This window comes from Phalangium opilio, unplaced genomic scaffold (genome assembly GCF_054372755.1).
Source record: "Phalangium opilio isolate 3A_F unplaced genomic scaffold, DU_Popi_V2 ptg000011l_1, whole genome shotgun sequence".
In the NCBI taxonomy this organism is placed as follows: Eukaryota; Metazoa; Arthropoda; class Arachnida; order Opiliones; family Phalangiidae; genus Phalangium; species Phalangium opilio.
This window is the reverse complement of record NW_028324147.1, coordinates 3,850,207-3,864,444: the sequence shown is the minus strand read 5'-3', so window position 1 is coordinate 3,864,444 and position 14,238 is coordinate 3,850,207. Positions and strand designations below refer to the sequence as shown.

The window sequence follows — 14,238 nt, the reverse complement described above, 5'->3', positions numbered from 1 at the left end:
ATAAACTAAATAATAATAAGTCTCCTTTAATATTTCTCCATGGTGGCAGATGGCTAGCAGCCAATGGAAACCGGCATAATAGTTGCGTTAAGGCCCGTTCAGACGACACTCTTTTTCTCGCTACGCTCGCTGTGCTGAGCTCATCAGATTTTCTGGCTTCACCAGCCTCTAGAAAATGCACTGTTCACACGGCCAAAATTTTCTCATTCTTGATCTCGGCAAAGCGAGAAAAAAAGTTGAAAAAATTCAACTTTTTTTCTCTCTTTGCTCGGCACAACCAATAGGGGGCTTCCGAAAATGACGTCACTCTTTGTTGTGTAGTCTGCTACTCTGGTTTTACTTAATCCGAGGCCGTGGCTAAAGTAAATTACGGGGAGACATTCGTTTTCAATATAGATGATAGATTTTAACTTCCGTTTATACTATACTTAAACATGGCACCTGTTACTGCTCGGAAAAAGAAACAACTATTGCTTCAAAATAACATTATTTTCTCATTAATAATATTAAAACGAAGACGTGAACGTCAAAGGCAAATTTGGGTTCGTGAGGTATTTGAGGACCGTAGTATAAACGGAAGTTAAAATCTATCATCTATATTGAAAACGAATGTCTCCCCGTAATTTACTTTAGCCACGGCCTCGGATTAAGTAAAACCAGAGTAGCAGACTACACAACAAAGAGTGACGTCATTTTCGGAAGCCCCCTATTGGTTGTGCCGAGCAAAGAGAGAAAAAAGTTGAATTTTTTCAACTTTTTTTCTCGCTTTGCCGAGATCAAGAATGAGAAAATTTTGGCCGTGTGAACAGTGCATTTTCTAGAGGCTGGTGAAGCCAGAAAATCTGATGAGCTCAGCACAGCGAGCGTAGCGAGAAAAAGAGTGTCGTCTGAACGGGCCTTAACTTGCGTATGTTATGTTACGTTATAATCGTCTTATCGTCTGCTTAAAATATTTCCTGAAGTTTTGGAAGTGAGGGCCGTTATTCAATTAAAGAAAAAGTATTAATTTAACCCTTAATTTGTTATAATCAAATACTTTTGAAGTTTAAATACAGTATTAATCAGTAAACGTCCAGAAATTCTAATAAAAATGAGCGGTATGTAATCCATTATTGACTTTTTCTGCTAAGCCTTGGTCATTAAGTTGGGATAAAAGGGGAATTTTAATTAATCAATTAATTAATTACATTAATAAGCTTGACATTAATATATTAATCAGTTTATCGTGTATAACAAACCGGTAGATAATAAAACTGATGCCATGGATGCTTCCAACCATTTAACCAGTGAGAGTGAAGATGAAGGTATGTCAGAAACAGGTCTTAACTCTTAATTAGTAATGATAATCATTAATGATCAATTAATGAGTATGACATTGAAAATAATTAATTAAATATGAAGGAGATAAAGAAGATGATGGGCAGGAGGTTAAGTACGAAATAGATGCAGATGCAACTGTAAATATTTTTGTTTTTCTATATTTCCTACAAAGTTAATTAGCATTGTTATTAAGAAGAATTGATCATCAACTATTTATAATGTTAGGAAATTGATTTAACTCATCACAGAATAAAAGAAATTGATAGCAACATTAGTGGTTTACAATCAATTGAAGTAATTATTATTTTATAATTACCTTCTGTAAATGTTAATTATAAATCTTGCATTAATTGACAACATATTTGGTTTTAGCTGATTTGTTTCAGAAACAATCTTATAAAGAAAATTGAAAATTTATCAAATTTATCCACATTAGTTGAATTGGAGCTTTATGATAATCAGATAACCAAATTGGAAGGATTGGAGGGTTTGGTTAATTTGGAGTAATGATGTTTTCTTGACTTAGTTTTAATTTGTTAATTAATTTTCATTTATTTAACAATTAAAATTGAAAATTCTTTCTTTCTTTTTTAAAAATAGAATTTTGGATATTTCATTCAATCGTATCTCGCGCATTGAAAATTTAGACAGCTTAGTTAATTTGAAGAAACTTTATTTGGTCAATAACAAAATACATAAGATTGAAAATTTACAAAATTTAGTCAGTTTGGAAATGCTTGAGCTTGGTTCCAACAAAATACGGGTAGTTAAACTAATTATATTTAATTAAATTTAATGTTAAAGCTATTTTATTTTAAACAATTTTTATAGACCATAGAAAACTTGGATAACTTGACCAATTTGAAAAACTTATTTTTGGGTAAAAATAAAATAAATAAACTGCAAAATTTGCAGAATTTAAAAAATTTGGAACTTTTGAGTATTCAGGTAGAAATTTAATTAATAATTATACTTATTTAAATATAAGTATTGAATTAATTATTAATTTTAATTTAATAGAGCAATCGGATTGTAGTCTTAGAAGGATTAGACCAAAACACAAATTTACAACATCTTTATTTAAGTCACAATGGAATTTCTAAGATTGAAAACTTGGATAATAATGTACACTTAACTAATTAGTACCTAATTATAATTAAATTTTAATAATATTTCAATAGGTTGAGCTTCAAACATTGGACATGGCAGCGAATCGGATCAAAAATATTGATAATGTCGGACATTTGATTAATTTGGAAGAGTTCTGGGTACTAATTATGAAGCCTGTGCGGATACTCGAGTCCGAGTTCTAATTTTTAATTGCTTTTTAATCTAGTTTAATGACAATCAAATTGAAAGCTGGGAAGGGATCGATGTTCTGAAAAATTTCCCCAAATTGGAAACGGTTTATTTTGAAGGAAATCCATTCAGTCAAGACTCTTCTTATCGACGTAAAATCATGTTGATAGTTCCATGGATTCAACAAATTGACGCTACACCAACTTCCCATTCCCAAAGCGCCAGCAGGTGAAATTGCTTTTTTTTTTTAAACATTACAGATGAGATAAAATGTCAGGGAAAAATAAATATTTACGTAACTTAAAAAAAGAAAAAGAAAAATAAATAAATAATAATAATAATAATAAAAAAAACGCCATCCAAATCCAATACAAGCTTAATTATAATTAATTATAGCAATTAAATTAATTAATTAAAAGTAAATATTATAATTAGGTACATTAGTTGTTATTGTTAAGACTATATATCTTTTTCAATTATATAACTTCATACACAATTATTATTAATTAGCCTTATTCCTGATCAGCGCCACCTACCCATAGCGGCGACTTTGAGAACTACTGTAATTGGCAAGCCAACCATTCCAGATGTCGCTAAAATCTGGTGACGTCATTTTTGGTAAGACCCAAGAGAGAGTGCTCCTCAGTGACGTCACCAGATTTTAGCAGCATCTGATTGGCTTGCCGATTACAGTAGTTCTCAAAGTCGCCGCTATGGGTAGGTGGCGCTGATCAGGAATAAGGCTAATTAGTAAAAATAATTAAACACAGAACAAAAACTCGTTACTTTTGTATTACTATTTTGTTTTAATTGAATAAAAAAAAATAAAAAAGTAAAGAAATACAAATTGTATATTATTAATTATCTCTAATAATTTATTCATAATTTGTGCATTTTTCCATCAACAACAAACTCCAAAATCTTCGATAACGGCAACTTATAATTATCCTCTTCCATCTTTAAATCATTATAAGGAACTAAAAGGTAATTATCTTTACATTTCGCGTCATTTTTAAGACATTCTCTCAAAAATTGAACAAAGTTTTCGTATTGTTCTTCTAAATACTCTTGATTTTCACTGTGGGTGGCCGCGATCAATTTTAAGTTTTTAAGGGAACTTGGCATATCAAAGAAACAATAGAATTCTCCGTTAGAATCTTGTCTTTGAACCTTAAATATTGGTATTTTATACTCTCGTCCTAATGTTCCTCCATTATCTCTGGGGATTGTCATTAAAACTTCGCATTGTTCGACAGTTGAATCATTATCGAGTAACGTTTGCATACTCGAACATGACTGAGGCAATAAAATGATCAATTTCTTCAATGGAACGCTGTTTTTTTTACAAAATTCGTCGGAATGCTTTCGAAATTCGGGTAAAATATGGATGTAATATCCTTCAAATGTTCCGTGAGCTAATGAAGCCCCTAAATCCGGATGTTTATTAGAATATTCGCATATTTCTGGCCAAGACCATGTTTTAATTTTACACAGAAAGATTAAAGAGCATATAAAGATGAAAATAAAAGTCAGTAAATGTTCTTTGAACGCGGGAACATTAAAGAACCATATTAGGGTACAAGTAATTATTAATTTCGCGCTCCAAATGAATAATTCCAGGTGAGTTTCTACGCATACTCTATCAAAGTTATCAAAGAAACGTAGCGTAGTGTAGACTAATCTTGCGTAACTAAAAGCTAAGGAACAAGTTGCTATGTTTCCCAAAGTTTCATAATCATTAAAAAGAAAGTTGAAAAAGAAAATTTCTAGTGTTGTGGAAATTATAGGGAAGAATAAAATTCCCAAATCCCATGATTTTCTGCATTTTGGAACAAAATTAAAGTCAAAATCTTCATCATTTGGTTGGTCTTCCATAGTTTTCTCATTTTCTGTTTGCGGAACAGGTTTATACGAACCCATTTTCTAAAGGAAAAATTAAAATAACTTCTGCATCTTCAGGATAAAGCAAATATCTTAATTCTTAAGCCTAATTTCATACTGAAACTAAAACTAATAGTTTTTTTTAAATTCCACAATGGCGGCGGTTAATGCGCGCGCGCGCGTGCATCAGTGACGTCATGAAGAAAACCGCATGCAAACAAGGCCGGAAAACAGACAAATTTCTTATAGGACTAGAATATTTATAGGATATTTTCTACTGGTCCTGTGCAAAAATAGTGTCGTATATTAATAGTAAAACTAAAAAAAATTCCTAAAATTTATTGGTCAAAATTTCCAGTGATCAATTACTTTTCTAGAAAAATTATTTGACATTTTAAAATTTTATTGGACAGTGCTTATTTCCGGCCCTGCATGCAAACCGATCGGTTTTTTTTCCCTATTTCACCCCCCAAATGTCTTGTGACATTACTGACATTCAATGGGAGCCGCACCGTATTGTAGCCTAATCTTTTCGTTAATTTTTATCAATAATTAAAGCGTTTCAACAGCGAAGTTTTTATATCATCGAGAAAAGATTTACTTCCCAACGCAGACAAAATCTCACTTCTTACGGTGAATATCCTATATTATTAGCATGGTTGTTTGAAACTTGCGAAAGCGGCGGGTTATTTTAGGCCTTGGCTTCATTCCGTAATTTTAATTTATCTTAAATCAACTTCAAGGCTTAAATTATGCTTGAATTTGGGCCTAGGTCATTTTCTCATGTAAACTTGTTGTCATGATCATAAGAAGTTGAGAATATTCAAGATTTAGCACAAAATATAACGAAAGTTGTACATGTTTAGTTAAAACAATTGAGCCCAGGCATAAAGTGCATGATTACCCTTACCCTTCACTGTTAAAGTGTTAATCCAGCCCTATTTTTGTAATTTTTAGTTATTATTTGCAACAGGAAAGATTTTGTTTGCTTTGCTTTGTTTATGCTTGCGTAATTATTATAATTAGTATTCGTAATGATACACCATCATCTTTGAGGACTAAATGTCTTTCAAATTTGATAAACCAAGTGAAAGGTCAAAACTGTTATCTCAACTCACAAGTTGCCATGGGGTCATTTAAGATAGAAATAACTACTTTATACAAGCAAGACCAATAAGTAACCATACACGCTGTAACTTTATATTTATTTAAATAACACAGTACAAAAATAATTGCATGTAATTAGTAAAAAATCTGTGAATCTGAGTGATTAGCCTCTTTTGTAAAAGCTGACCCTGTTTTTTTTTTTTTTAATTATATTAATTATAGTTATAGACTAGATCTATTGTATTACATCAAAAAATTATTAATCTCCTTTTATACCAATTAGAAAAAAAACATTTACACAAACTCAAACTTAAAATTATCTCAGTAGCACTAATAAAAATCATACCACTCAATCTGTTTTACGTCATTGCAGGTCTGTGTTAGGTTTCTTTACGCAATTATCTGATTATCTTATCTACATTTCGAAACTCTTCAAAACTCCGCCAGGGTTCATACAAACCTGGAAAACAGGGAAAACCTGGAAATATCAGGGAAATAAATAGTTGGCAAAAACCTCAGGGAAAACTCAGGGAAATTTCGAAGTTTTAGTAAAATTCAGGGAAATCAGGGAAATTTCGAATTTTTAGTAAAATTCAGGGAAATCAGGGAAACTTGCGTCAAGCAGGGGCCGAGTAATTGAGCAAAATGTTCGTGAACATTCCCTCCATAGGATTAACATTACACTATACTTTGGAGGCTCATAACTCTGGTTATATTAGAGATACGGGGATGTCCTTTGATTATGTAATAGTCATATTTGCCCCCCCCCCCTCCTTCGTTAACATTTGCTCCATAGGATACTCCATATACGGGAAAAACCTGGAAAACTCAGGGAAGTATATGGGGAAAAACCTCCCATAAATCTCAGGGAAATTTGTTTTCCAAAAGTTGTATGAACCCTGTGCGGACCGCGTTGTCAAGCCCAAATAGCCTTGTAGGAAATCCCATACTGAGGCCAATTTATGAGCCTTGAAAATGATATAGAGGTTTTGATAAGGTAGGGAAAAATACCCCCTCTGAATAATAAAGACTTTTTTATCTTCTGACCTTAATAAACCGAAAGATATCAATCCCTAAAGAAATCCAAGCAAAAACATTTTATCTACTGATAAAAAAAAACTTGTAAAATCAAGTATTAAGGAGGAAAGCTTTTTCCAATTTGTACTATTAATTAATTTAGTGTTGTTGCGGGAGTGTCATGCACGATACTGGGCAAGAGAACCACATGAACGGAGTTCTGCATTCAGAAAGGGTGGCGATATTAGACGCCGGTGCCCAATATGGAAAAGTTATTGATAGAAGGGTTAGAGAGTTATGCGTGGAGTCCATTATGTTACCTTTGGACACCACCGCTAGTGAATTACAATCACAAGGATACAAGTACGCAACCCTACCTAAATTGGTTGAAAAATCTTCGTCTTTGTTAGATTGTTACATTGATAATCTTAATTTAGAGCAATCATCATTTCTGGTGGACCAGGATCAGTCAATGAAGAAGGGGCTTTGAAATATGATCCCGCCATTTTTAGGTGTGGATTACCGGTTTTGGGAATTTGCTACGGAATGCAAATGATTGTGAAAGAGTTTGGGGGAACTATTATGCAAAAAGAAAATCGGGAGGATGGACAGTTTACGATTCAAGTTGAAAATAGATGCTCACTTTTCAAGTATTAATGATATTTCAGGAGATAACCGACTGGAAGTGAATCTAACTCGGGTTTTAATAAATTTTTGCAGAAATTTAGAAAAAGATCAAGTGGCTCTTTTAACTCACGGAGATAGTTTAGATAAAATACCCGATGGTTTTAAAGCCGTGGCGCATTCTGGAAATATTGTTGCAGCTATTGCAAATGAGAAATTAAAAATTTTCGGAGTTCAATTTCACCCGGAAGTTGACCTAACTCCCAAAGGGAAAGATATGTTTCAAAATTTTTTGAAAGATATTGTTGGATGCAGCGGAACTTACACGATAAAAAGCAGAGAGGCGGAATGCATTGAATTCATTCAAAATGCTGTTGGTGACCAGAAAGTTTTGGTAAATAATATTTATTATTTAATTTGATTTTAAGGGATTTGATGAATAGGTTGTAAAATCTAACTTCTATTTCTCTTTAGATGTTAGTCAGCGGAGGAGTTGATTCCACGGTTTGCGCCGCCTTACTCCATAAAGCCTTGAAAGAAGACCAGGTGATAGCCTTACACATAGACAATGGTTTCATGAGGAAAAATGAAAGCTTACAAGTTGAACAATCCCTTAAAAGAATTGGTCTCAAACTCAAAGGTATATCATCTACTATGGGTGTGAGAGTCCCAATTTTTAGGTTGCCAGTTCTCGCGTGAGTTCAATTTATTCGGACTCGGAACTCGCGTGAGTTCGATTCATTCGGACTCGAACTCGCGTGAGTTCGATTTATACGGACTCGAACTCGCGTGAGTTTATTTTATTCGGACTCGAACTCGCGTGAGTTTATTTTATTCGGACTCGAACTCGCGTGAGTTTATTTTATTCGGACTCGAACTCGCGTGAGTTCGATTTATACGGACTCGAACTCGCGTGAGTTTATTTTATTCGGACTCGAACTCGCGTGAGTTCGATTTATACGGACTCGAACTCGCGTGAGTTCGATTTATACGGACTCGAACTCGCGTGAGTTCATTTTATTCGGACTCGAACTCGCGGGAGTTCAATTTATAAGGACTCGGAACTCGCGTGGGTTCGATTCATTCGGACTCGGAACTCGCGTGAGTTCAGTTTATTCGGACTCGTCCTCGCGTGAGTTCGATTTATACGGACTCGGAACTCGCGTGAGTTCAGTTTATTCGGACTCGGAACTCGCGTGAGTTCGATTTATTCGGATTCGAACTCGCGTGAGTTCAGTTTATTCGGACACGAACTCGCGTGAGTTCAGTTTATTCGGACTCGAACTCGCGTGAGTTCAGTTTATACGGACTCGAACTCGCGTGAGTTCAGTTTATACGGACTCGAACTCGCGTGAGTTCAGTTTATACGGACTCGGAACTCGCGTGAGTTCGATTTATTCGGACTCGAACTAGCGTGAGTTCGATTTATACGGACTCGAACTAGCGTGAGTTCGATTTATACGGACTCGAACTAGCGTGAGTTCGATTTATACGGACTCGAACTCGCGCGAGTTCGATTTATACGGACTCGAACTCGCGCGAGTTTAATTTATACGGACTCGAACTCGCGTGCGAGTACTCGCGCGGGTCTAATAACTACCCGAAGATGTTGCTTTGAAAAGGGATTGATATGAGAGCCTTTTTTCTGTTAGTTGTGAATGCCTCTCATCAGTTTTACAACGGAATGACGACTGTTCCTATTGATAAGAAAGACCCTACTAGACGGAGAAGCACAAAGTTGCTTTGTCAAACGATAAATCCTGAAGAAAAGAGGAAAATTATCGGTGATATCTTTATGAATGTGGCCAATGACGTCATTAGCGAACTTCGTTTAAAACCCGATGAAGTTTTCTTGGGACAAGGAACGTTGCGACCGGATTTGATAGAAAGCGCTTCCTCTTTAGCTAGTCAACAGGCTGACGCCATTAAAACTCATCACAACGACACGGACTTGGTTCGTGAATTGAGGAAGCAAGGACGAGTTGTCGAACCTTTGAAAGACTTTCACAAAGATGAAGTTAGAGTTCTTGGACGAGATTTAGGTTTGGCTCCGGAATTTGTTGAAAGGCATCCATTCCCGGGTAAAAATCAAATTAACTTACATCCACTACGCGTGTAACCAAATTAATTAATTAACTTAGTTTATTAATTAATTAAACTTAGGACCCGGTTTGGCTGTAAGAATTTTATGCGCTGAGGAACCTTTCATGGAAAAAGATTTTTCCGAGACTAGTGTATTAGTTAAAGTTATAATAGATTATGCCAGTGCCCTACAAAAGGTAGGGCGTATAACGACCCCCCTCCGTTTTATTTATTAAATTAAATTTAATTGCTAATTTTTAAGTATTTATCTCTGTAATTAGAAACACGCGCTGATTAATAGAGTTCAAAATGGAACCTCTAACGAGGAACAAAAATTTTTGATAAATTTATCAAAGAAATATCAACTATCTTCTACTTTATTACCTGTCAGAAGTGTTGGCGTACAAGTAAGTTCATTGATGTTAATTAGCGTAGCTTATTCCTGATCAGCGCCACCTACCCATAGCGGCGACTTTGAGAACTACTGTAAGCGGCAAGCCAATCAGATGCTGCTAAAATCTGGTGACGTCACTGACTGGCACTCTCGGGGGGGGGGGGGGGGGGTCTTACCAAAAATGACGTCACCAGATTTTAGTGACATCTGATTGGCTTGCCGCTTACAGTAGTTCTCAAAGTCACCGCTATGGGTAGATGGCGCTGATCAGGAATAAGGCTAATTGTACTATCTTAATTAGTTTATTAATTGTGGTTTTTTTTTTTATTAATTAGGGTGATCATCGAACATACAGCTATGTTGTAGGTTTAACCTCTACGGAAGAACCCAAAGATTGGGATGATTTAATGGCTTTGGCCAGAATTATACCTTGTATATGTCACAATGTTAATAGGTAATTAACTAATTAATTAATGAGAAATTGCGTTAAACCTTTAATGTTCCGTTAGTTTTTTAACCTTTTTTTTCTATCAATTTTGTTTGTTTTTTAGGGTGTGTTACATTTTTGGCGGTCCCGTTTCATTTCCGGTTCAAGATGTGACCCCTACTTATTTAACTACCGGAGTGATTAGTACTATTAAGCAGGCGGATTATTTGGCTCAAACGGTTCTTCATTCGAGCGGCTTGGCTCACAAAGTTTCTCAAATGCCAGTTATTCTTTTGCCCATCCATTTTGACAGGGACGTCGTCTCTCGACAACCCTCTTGTCAAAGATCAGTCGTCATTAGGACATTCATTACCGAAGATTTTATGACTGGAGTACCAGCGACACCCAATAAACACATACCCTTGGATGTAAGTGGTTGCTAATTAATACTACGGGGGGAAACGGACTCGCGATTACGGGGGAAACGGACTCGCGATTACGGGGGAAACGGACTCGCGATTACGGGGGAAACGGACTCGCGATTACGGGGGAATCGGACTCGCGATTACGGGGGAAACGGACTCGCGATTACGGGGGAAACGGACTCGCGATTACGGGGGAAACGGACTCGCGATTACGGGGGAAACGGACTCGCGATTACGGGGGAATCGGACTCGCGATTTCGGGCGAATCGGACTCGCGATTTCGGGCGAATCGGACTCGCGATTACGGGCGAATCGGACTCGCGATTACGGGCGAATCGGACTCGCGATTACGGGCGAATCGGACTCGCGATTACGGGCGAATCGGACTCGCGATTACGGGCGAATCGGACTCGCGATTACGGGCGAATCGGACTCGCGATTACGGGCGAATCGGACTCGCGATTACGGGCGAATCGGACTCGCGATTACGGGCGAATCGGACTCGCGATTACGGGCGAATCGGACTCGCGATTACGGGCGAATCGGACTCGCGATTACGGGCGAATCGGACTCGCGATTACGGGCGAATCGGACTCGCGATTACGGGCGAATCGGACTCGCGATTACGGGCGAATCGGACTCGCGATTACGGGCGAATCGGACTCGCGATTACGGGCGAATCGGACTCGCGATTACGGGCGAATCGGACTCGCGATTACGGGCGAATCGGACTCGCGATTACGGGCGAATCGGACTCGCGATTACGGGCGAATCGGACTCGCGTTTACGCGTGAATCGGACTCTGACACCTCTTATATATTCATAACAAAAAAAAATATAATTGTGATTTATATTTTAGGTTATTAAAAAGATGGTAGCTGAGATAATGGGAGTACCTGGAATTTCCCGAGTTATGTACGATTTAACTCCAAAACCTCCTGGAACAACGGAATGGGAATAATAAATAAATAAATCAATCAATCAATCTTTGACCAAAACAAAAAGAAATTTGGTTAAAAAACGTTGACCCTTATTTTACAGAACCAAAATATATATTTTTTTTCTTCTTGTTTCTTGTATAATACAATACAATACACACACGTCTATTTTTCTTTTCTTTTCTTTTCTTTCAAACTCCTCTTAGTGAATTATGGCAAAAAAAAAAACCCGCAAATTAATTGGCATTTTTTCTGTGGTTTCTACGCAGTTTTGTTTTAGCCATCTCTAAGAATAAATTAAATTAGGCTTAAACAAAGGGAAATAATATAAAATTAAAGAAAAGACATTAAATTAAATTAATTAAGAGAAGTGATCGAATTTTTTTTAAAGAAAAAAAAATATGGTTTAGGAAATAATAAAAATTTGTTTTTCATTTGATTATCATTATCATTTTTAATTATCTTTTTTTTTTAGGTTTTAGGTTTGAAGGAAACAAAACTAATTAGCATAATTAGGTCTACTCTTTTCTTATAATATTGATGTTGTAAAAAATTACAAACAAACAAAACAAAGGGCTCGGTTATAAAGATTAGCGGCGAGACGTTTTTTTTTTTAAAATGAAAGAGGCAAGATTTACATTTTTATTTATTTTTTAGGTAACGATTGAATTTTTCTTTTTGGGATTTTTCCGGTAAAATTTGTCCTTTAGATTTAATTTTTTAAATTAAAGACAGAATTTAAAGGTAAACAATAACTTTAAATACCCCTTCTCTCCTTAAACCACTCCCCCTTTTTTTAAACTAATTAACTAATTAATTACGCTATTAACATTAAATTTGTGACTTAAAAACTAAAAACACCAATATCCCAAACCCAATGAATAAATTTAAATTTAAATTAATACGCATTAAATTAAATTAAATAGGGTCGAGTTTTTATTTTTTATTAATTAATTAAAATTTTAAGAAGAAAAAGATGAGCAAACAAATTTAATTAATTAACACAATCTTTATTAATATTAATTAAATTAAATTAATTAATCACTTTACTCTCTCTCTCTCTCTTTCCTCCCTTTGAACTTATACCTTAGTCTCTTTAAAGATAAACAAACAAACAAACAAACTTAAAAACAGGAAAGATAAACAAACAAACAAACAAAATAAAATAAACCCAAGTGTTAAATTTAAATTTGTTGTAAAGCCACTTTGCGTCTAAAAAAAAAAACCATTAATTGTGATTAAATTAAATTGGTTATTTGTTTTAAAAAAGAAAAATACCCGGAAACGAAGTTAATTTGGTAAGATAGACATTTAATGATTAATGATTATCAATAAGCAACATTAACATTTACAACAAAACTTTTAATTTAAGACATTTTCCCCTCAACTTTAAAAACAATTAATTGAAAAGTTCCATTTATTTCTCTCCCGTTAACCGCTTATTGCTTTGACTTGGTTCCCCGCTAATTGTAAAACTTTTTCATTGGTAGAGCTTTCTGTAGAGATCAGTTCAAATTCTTTGAAGGCAGCATTTGCGTGTTGTTGAAGGAATAAGTTCTCCGATGGGTCCAAACTCTCTCCTAATTTTTTTAAAGCGGTTAATATTTCCAGTTTTTGTTGAATGAGAGTGCTTTGGGAAAGTTTAGCTATTTTGGCATCTCGTTCAAGCTAGAATTTTGCAAAATTATTAGTTATAGGCCTAATAATGTCTAATTTATTTAGTAAAATGATGTTAATTACTTCAGCTAATCTGTCTCTTAATTGACCAGGTTGTTTTTTGGCAAACATTCTTATGACTTCTGGAGTTTTAAAAGCTTCACTTATGGCCCCTTGAATTGCCTATTATTAAGTAATTACTAATTATATTTATTCTTCCATCTTTTGGCGTAATAATTTCAGCAGTTTTATTACCAGCTGCATCCCACCAAGCTCGTCAACTAATGTCATATCACCAGACATAATTTTACTAAGGGATTGGTTAAACTCTTTCATTTGTTCCAAGGTATCATTTTTGGTCTCCTCGTATTCTTCGTCGTCTAATTCATCCCTAATTATTATATATCTTTATTAATTAGACTAATCAAACTTCGCACGCAAAGTTGTCTCTTTATGATCTACCTGCAATCTTCTAGGTCAGATAATTGAGCGACTAGTCTTTCTAATTGATCTTGTAAATTTTTCTGAAGTTTTGACGTTTCTACCCGTCCTCTAGATGCCATTTTAACTAGATTTACCGTGTTTATTTGGATTTACTAATATATTTCAATTATTATTAATGAAGTTCATGTTTTTTGACAGCACCAAGGCTTAACTAGCACCCGAATCACATGATTAAACATTCGATCACGTGGTAATTGCCGCACTTTTTCTTTTCGGGGGACGGCAAACTAGGGCACTCCCCCATTTGGGCTTGGGCTCGTCTGCTAAATAAATGTGACGTCACATACGCAAATTCATTGAGTTGAGAAAATTACCACTAGAATGACCTTTGCCTATTGGGGACACAAGTTTATCACGCGATGGTGTCGCCATCGCGAAGCCCAGATAAGAAATGTATAAATACATGTATTCTTCAAATCAGTCAAATTTCCCGCCTTTTCTTTTAGTTCCCTGGGTTGCATCGGGATGGCGCCACAAGCGCGTGATATAGTTAATAGGGTTTTACTCTTCCCGCCTTTTCTTTTAGTTCCCTTTGTTGCACCGGGATGGCGTCACAAGCGCGTG

At 35.4% G+C, this 14,238-nt stretch overlaps 3 protein-coding genes across 3 annotated transcripts; 2 read left to right on the top strand and 1 right to left on the bottom strand.

The window, feature by feature from the left end:
* Nucleotides 1-936: 936 nt before the first annotated feature.
* LOC149709919 (uncharacterized) lies at nt 937-3,466 on the top strand. Its single transcript, XM_089858175.1, has 10 exons — nt 937-1,097; nt 1,245-1,304; nt 1,402-1,457; nt 1,546-1,614; nt 1,693-1,823; nt 1,921-2,083; nt 2,152-2,268; nt 2,341-2,445; nt 2,502-2,588; nt 2,657-3,466. Exons 1-10 carry the CDS (start codon nt 1,091-1,093, stop codon nt 2,849-2,851), a joined length of 990 nt encoding a protein of 329 aa, XP_089714301.1. The 5' UTR covers nt 937-1,090; the 3' UTR covers nt 2,852-3,466.
* A 1,503-nt stretch (nt 3,467-4,969) lies between these two features.
* On the top strand, nt 4,970-11,898 carry bur (GMP synthase burgundy). The gene is made up of 11 exons (XM_089858166.1): nt 4,970-5,133; nt 6,788-6,987; nt 7,062-7,274; nt 7,345-7,642; nt 7,723-7,888; nt 8,901-9,329; nt 9,412-9,527; nt 9,612-9,737; nt 10,060-10,178; nt 10,276-10,579; nt 11,436-11,898. The coding sequence occupies exons 2-11, from the start codon at nt 6,806-6,808 to the stop codon at nt 11,535-11,537; spliced, it is 2,055 nt and encodes a 684-aa protein (XP_089714292.1). The 5' UTR covers nt 4,970-5,133; nt 6,788-6,805; the 3' UTR covers nt 11,538-11,898.
* A 906-nt stretch (nt 11,899-12,804) lies between these two features.
* Nucleotides 12,805-13,892, bottom strand: LOC149709917 (protein LZIC-like). The gene is made up of 4 exons (XM_089858174.1): nt 13,633-13,892; nt 13,426-13,561; nt 13,255-13,353; nt 12,805-13,182 (listed from the first exon to the last, which is right to left on the bottom strand). The coding sequence occupies exons 1-4, from the start codon at nt 13,731-13,733 to the stop codon at nt 12,946-12,948; spliced, it is 573 nt and encodes a 190-aa protein (XP_089714300.1). The 5' UTR covers nt 13,734-13,892; the 3' UTR covers nt 12,805-12,945.
* Between the last annotated feature and the right edge of the window lie 346 nt (nt 13,893-14,238).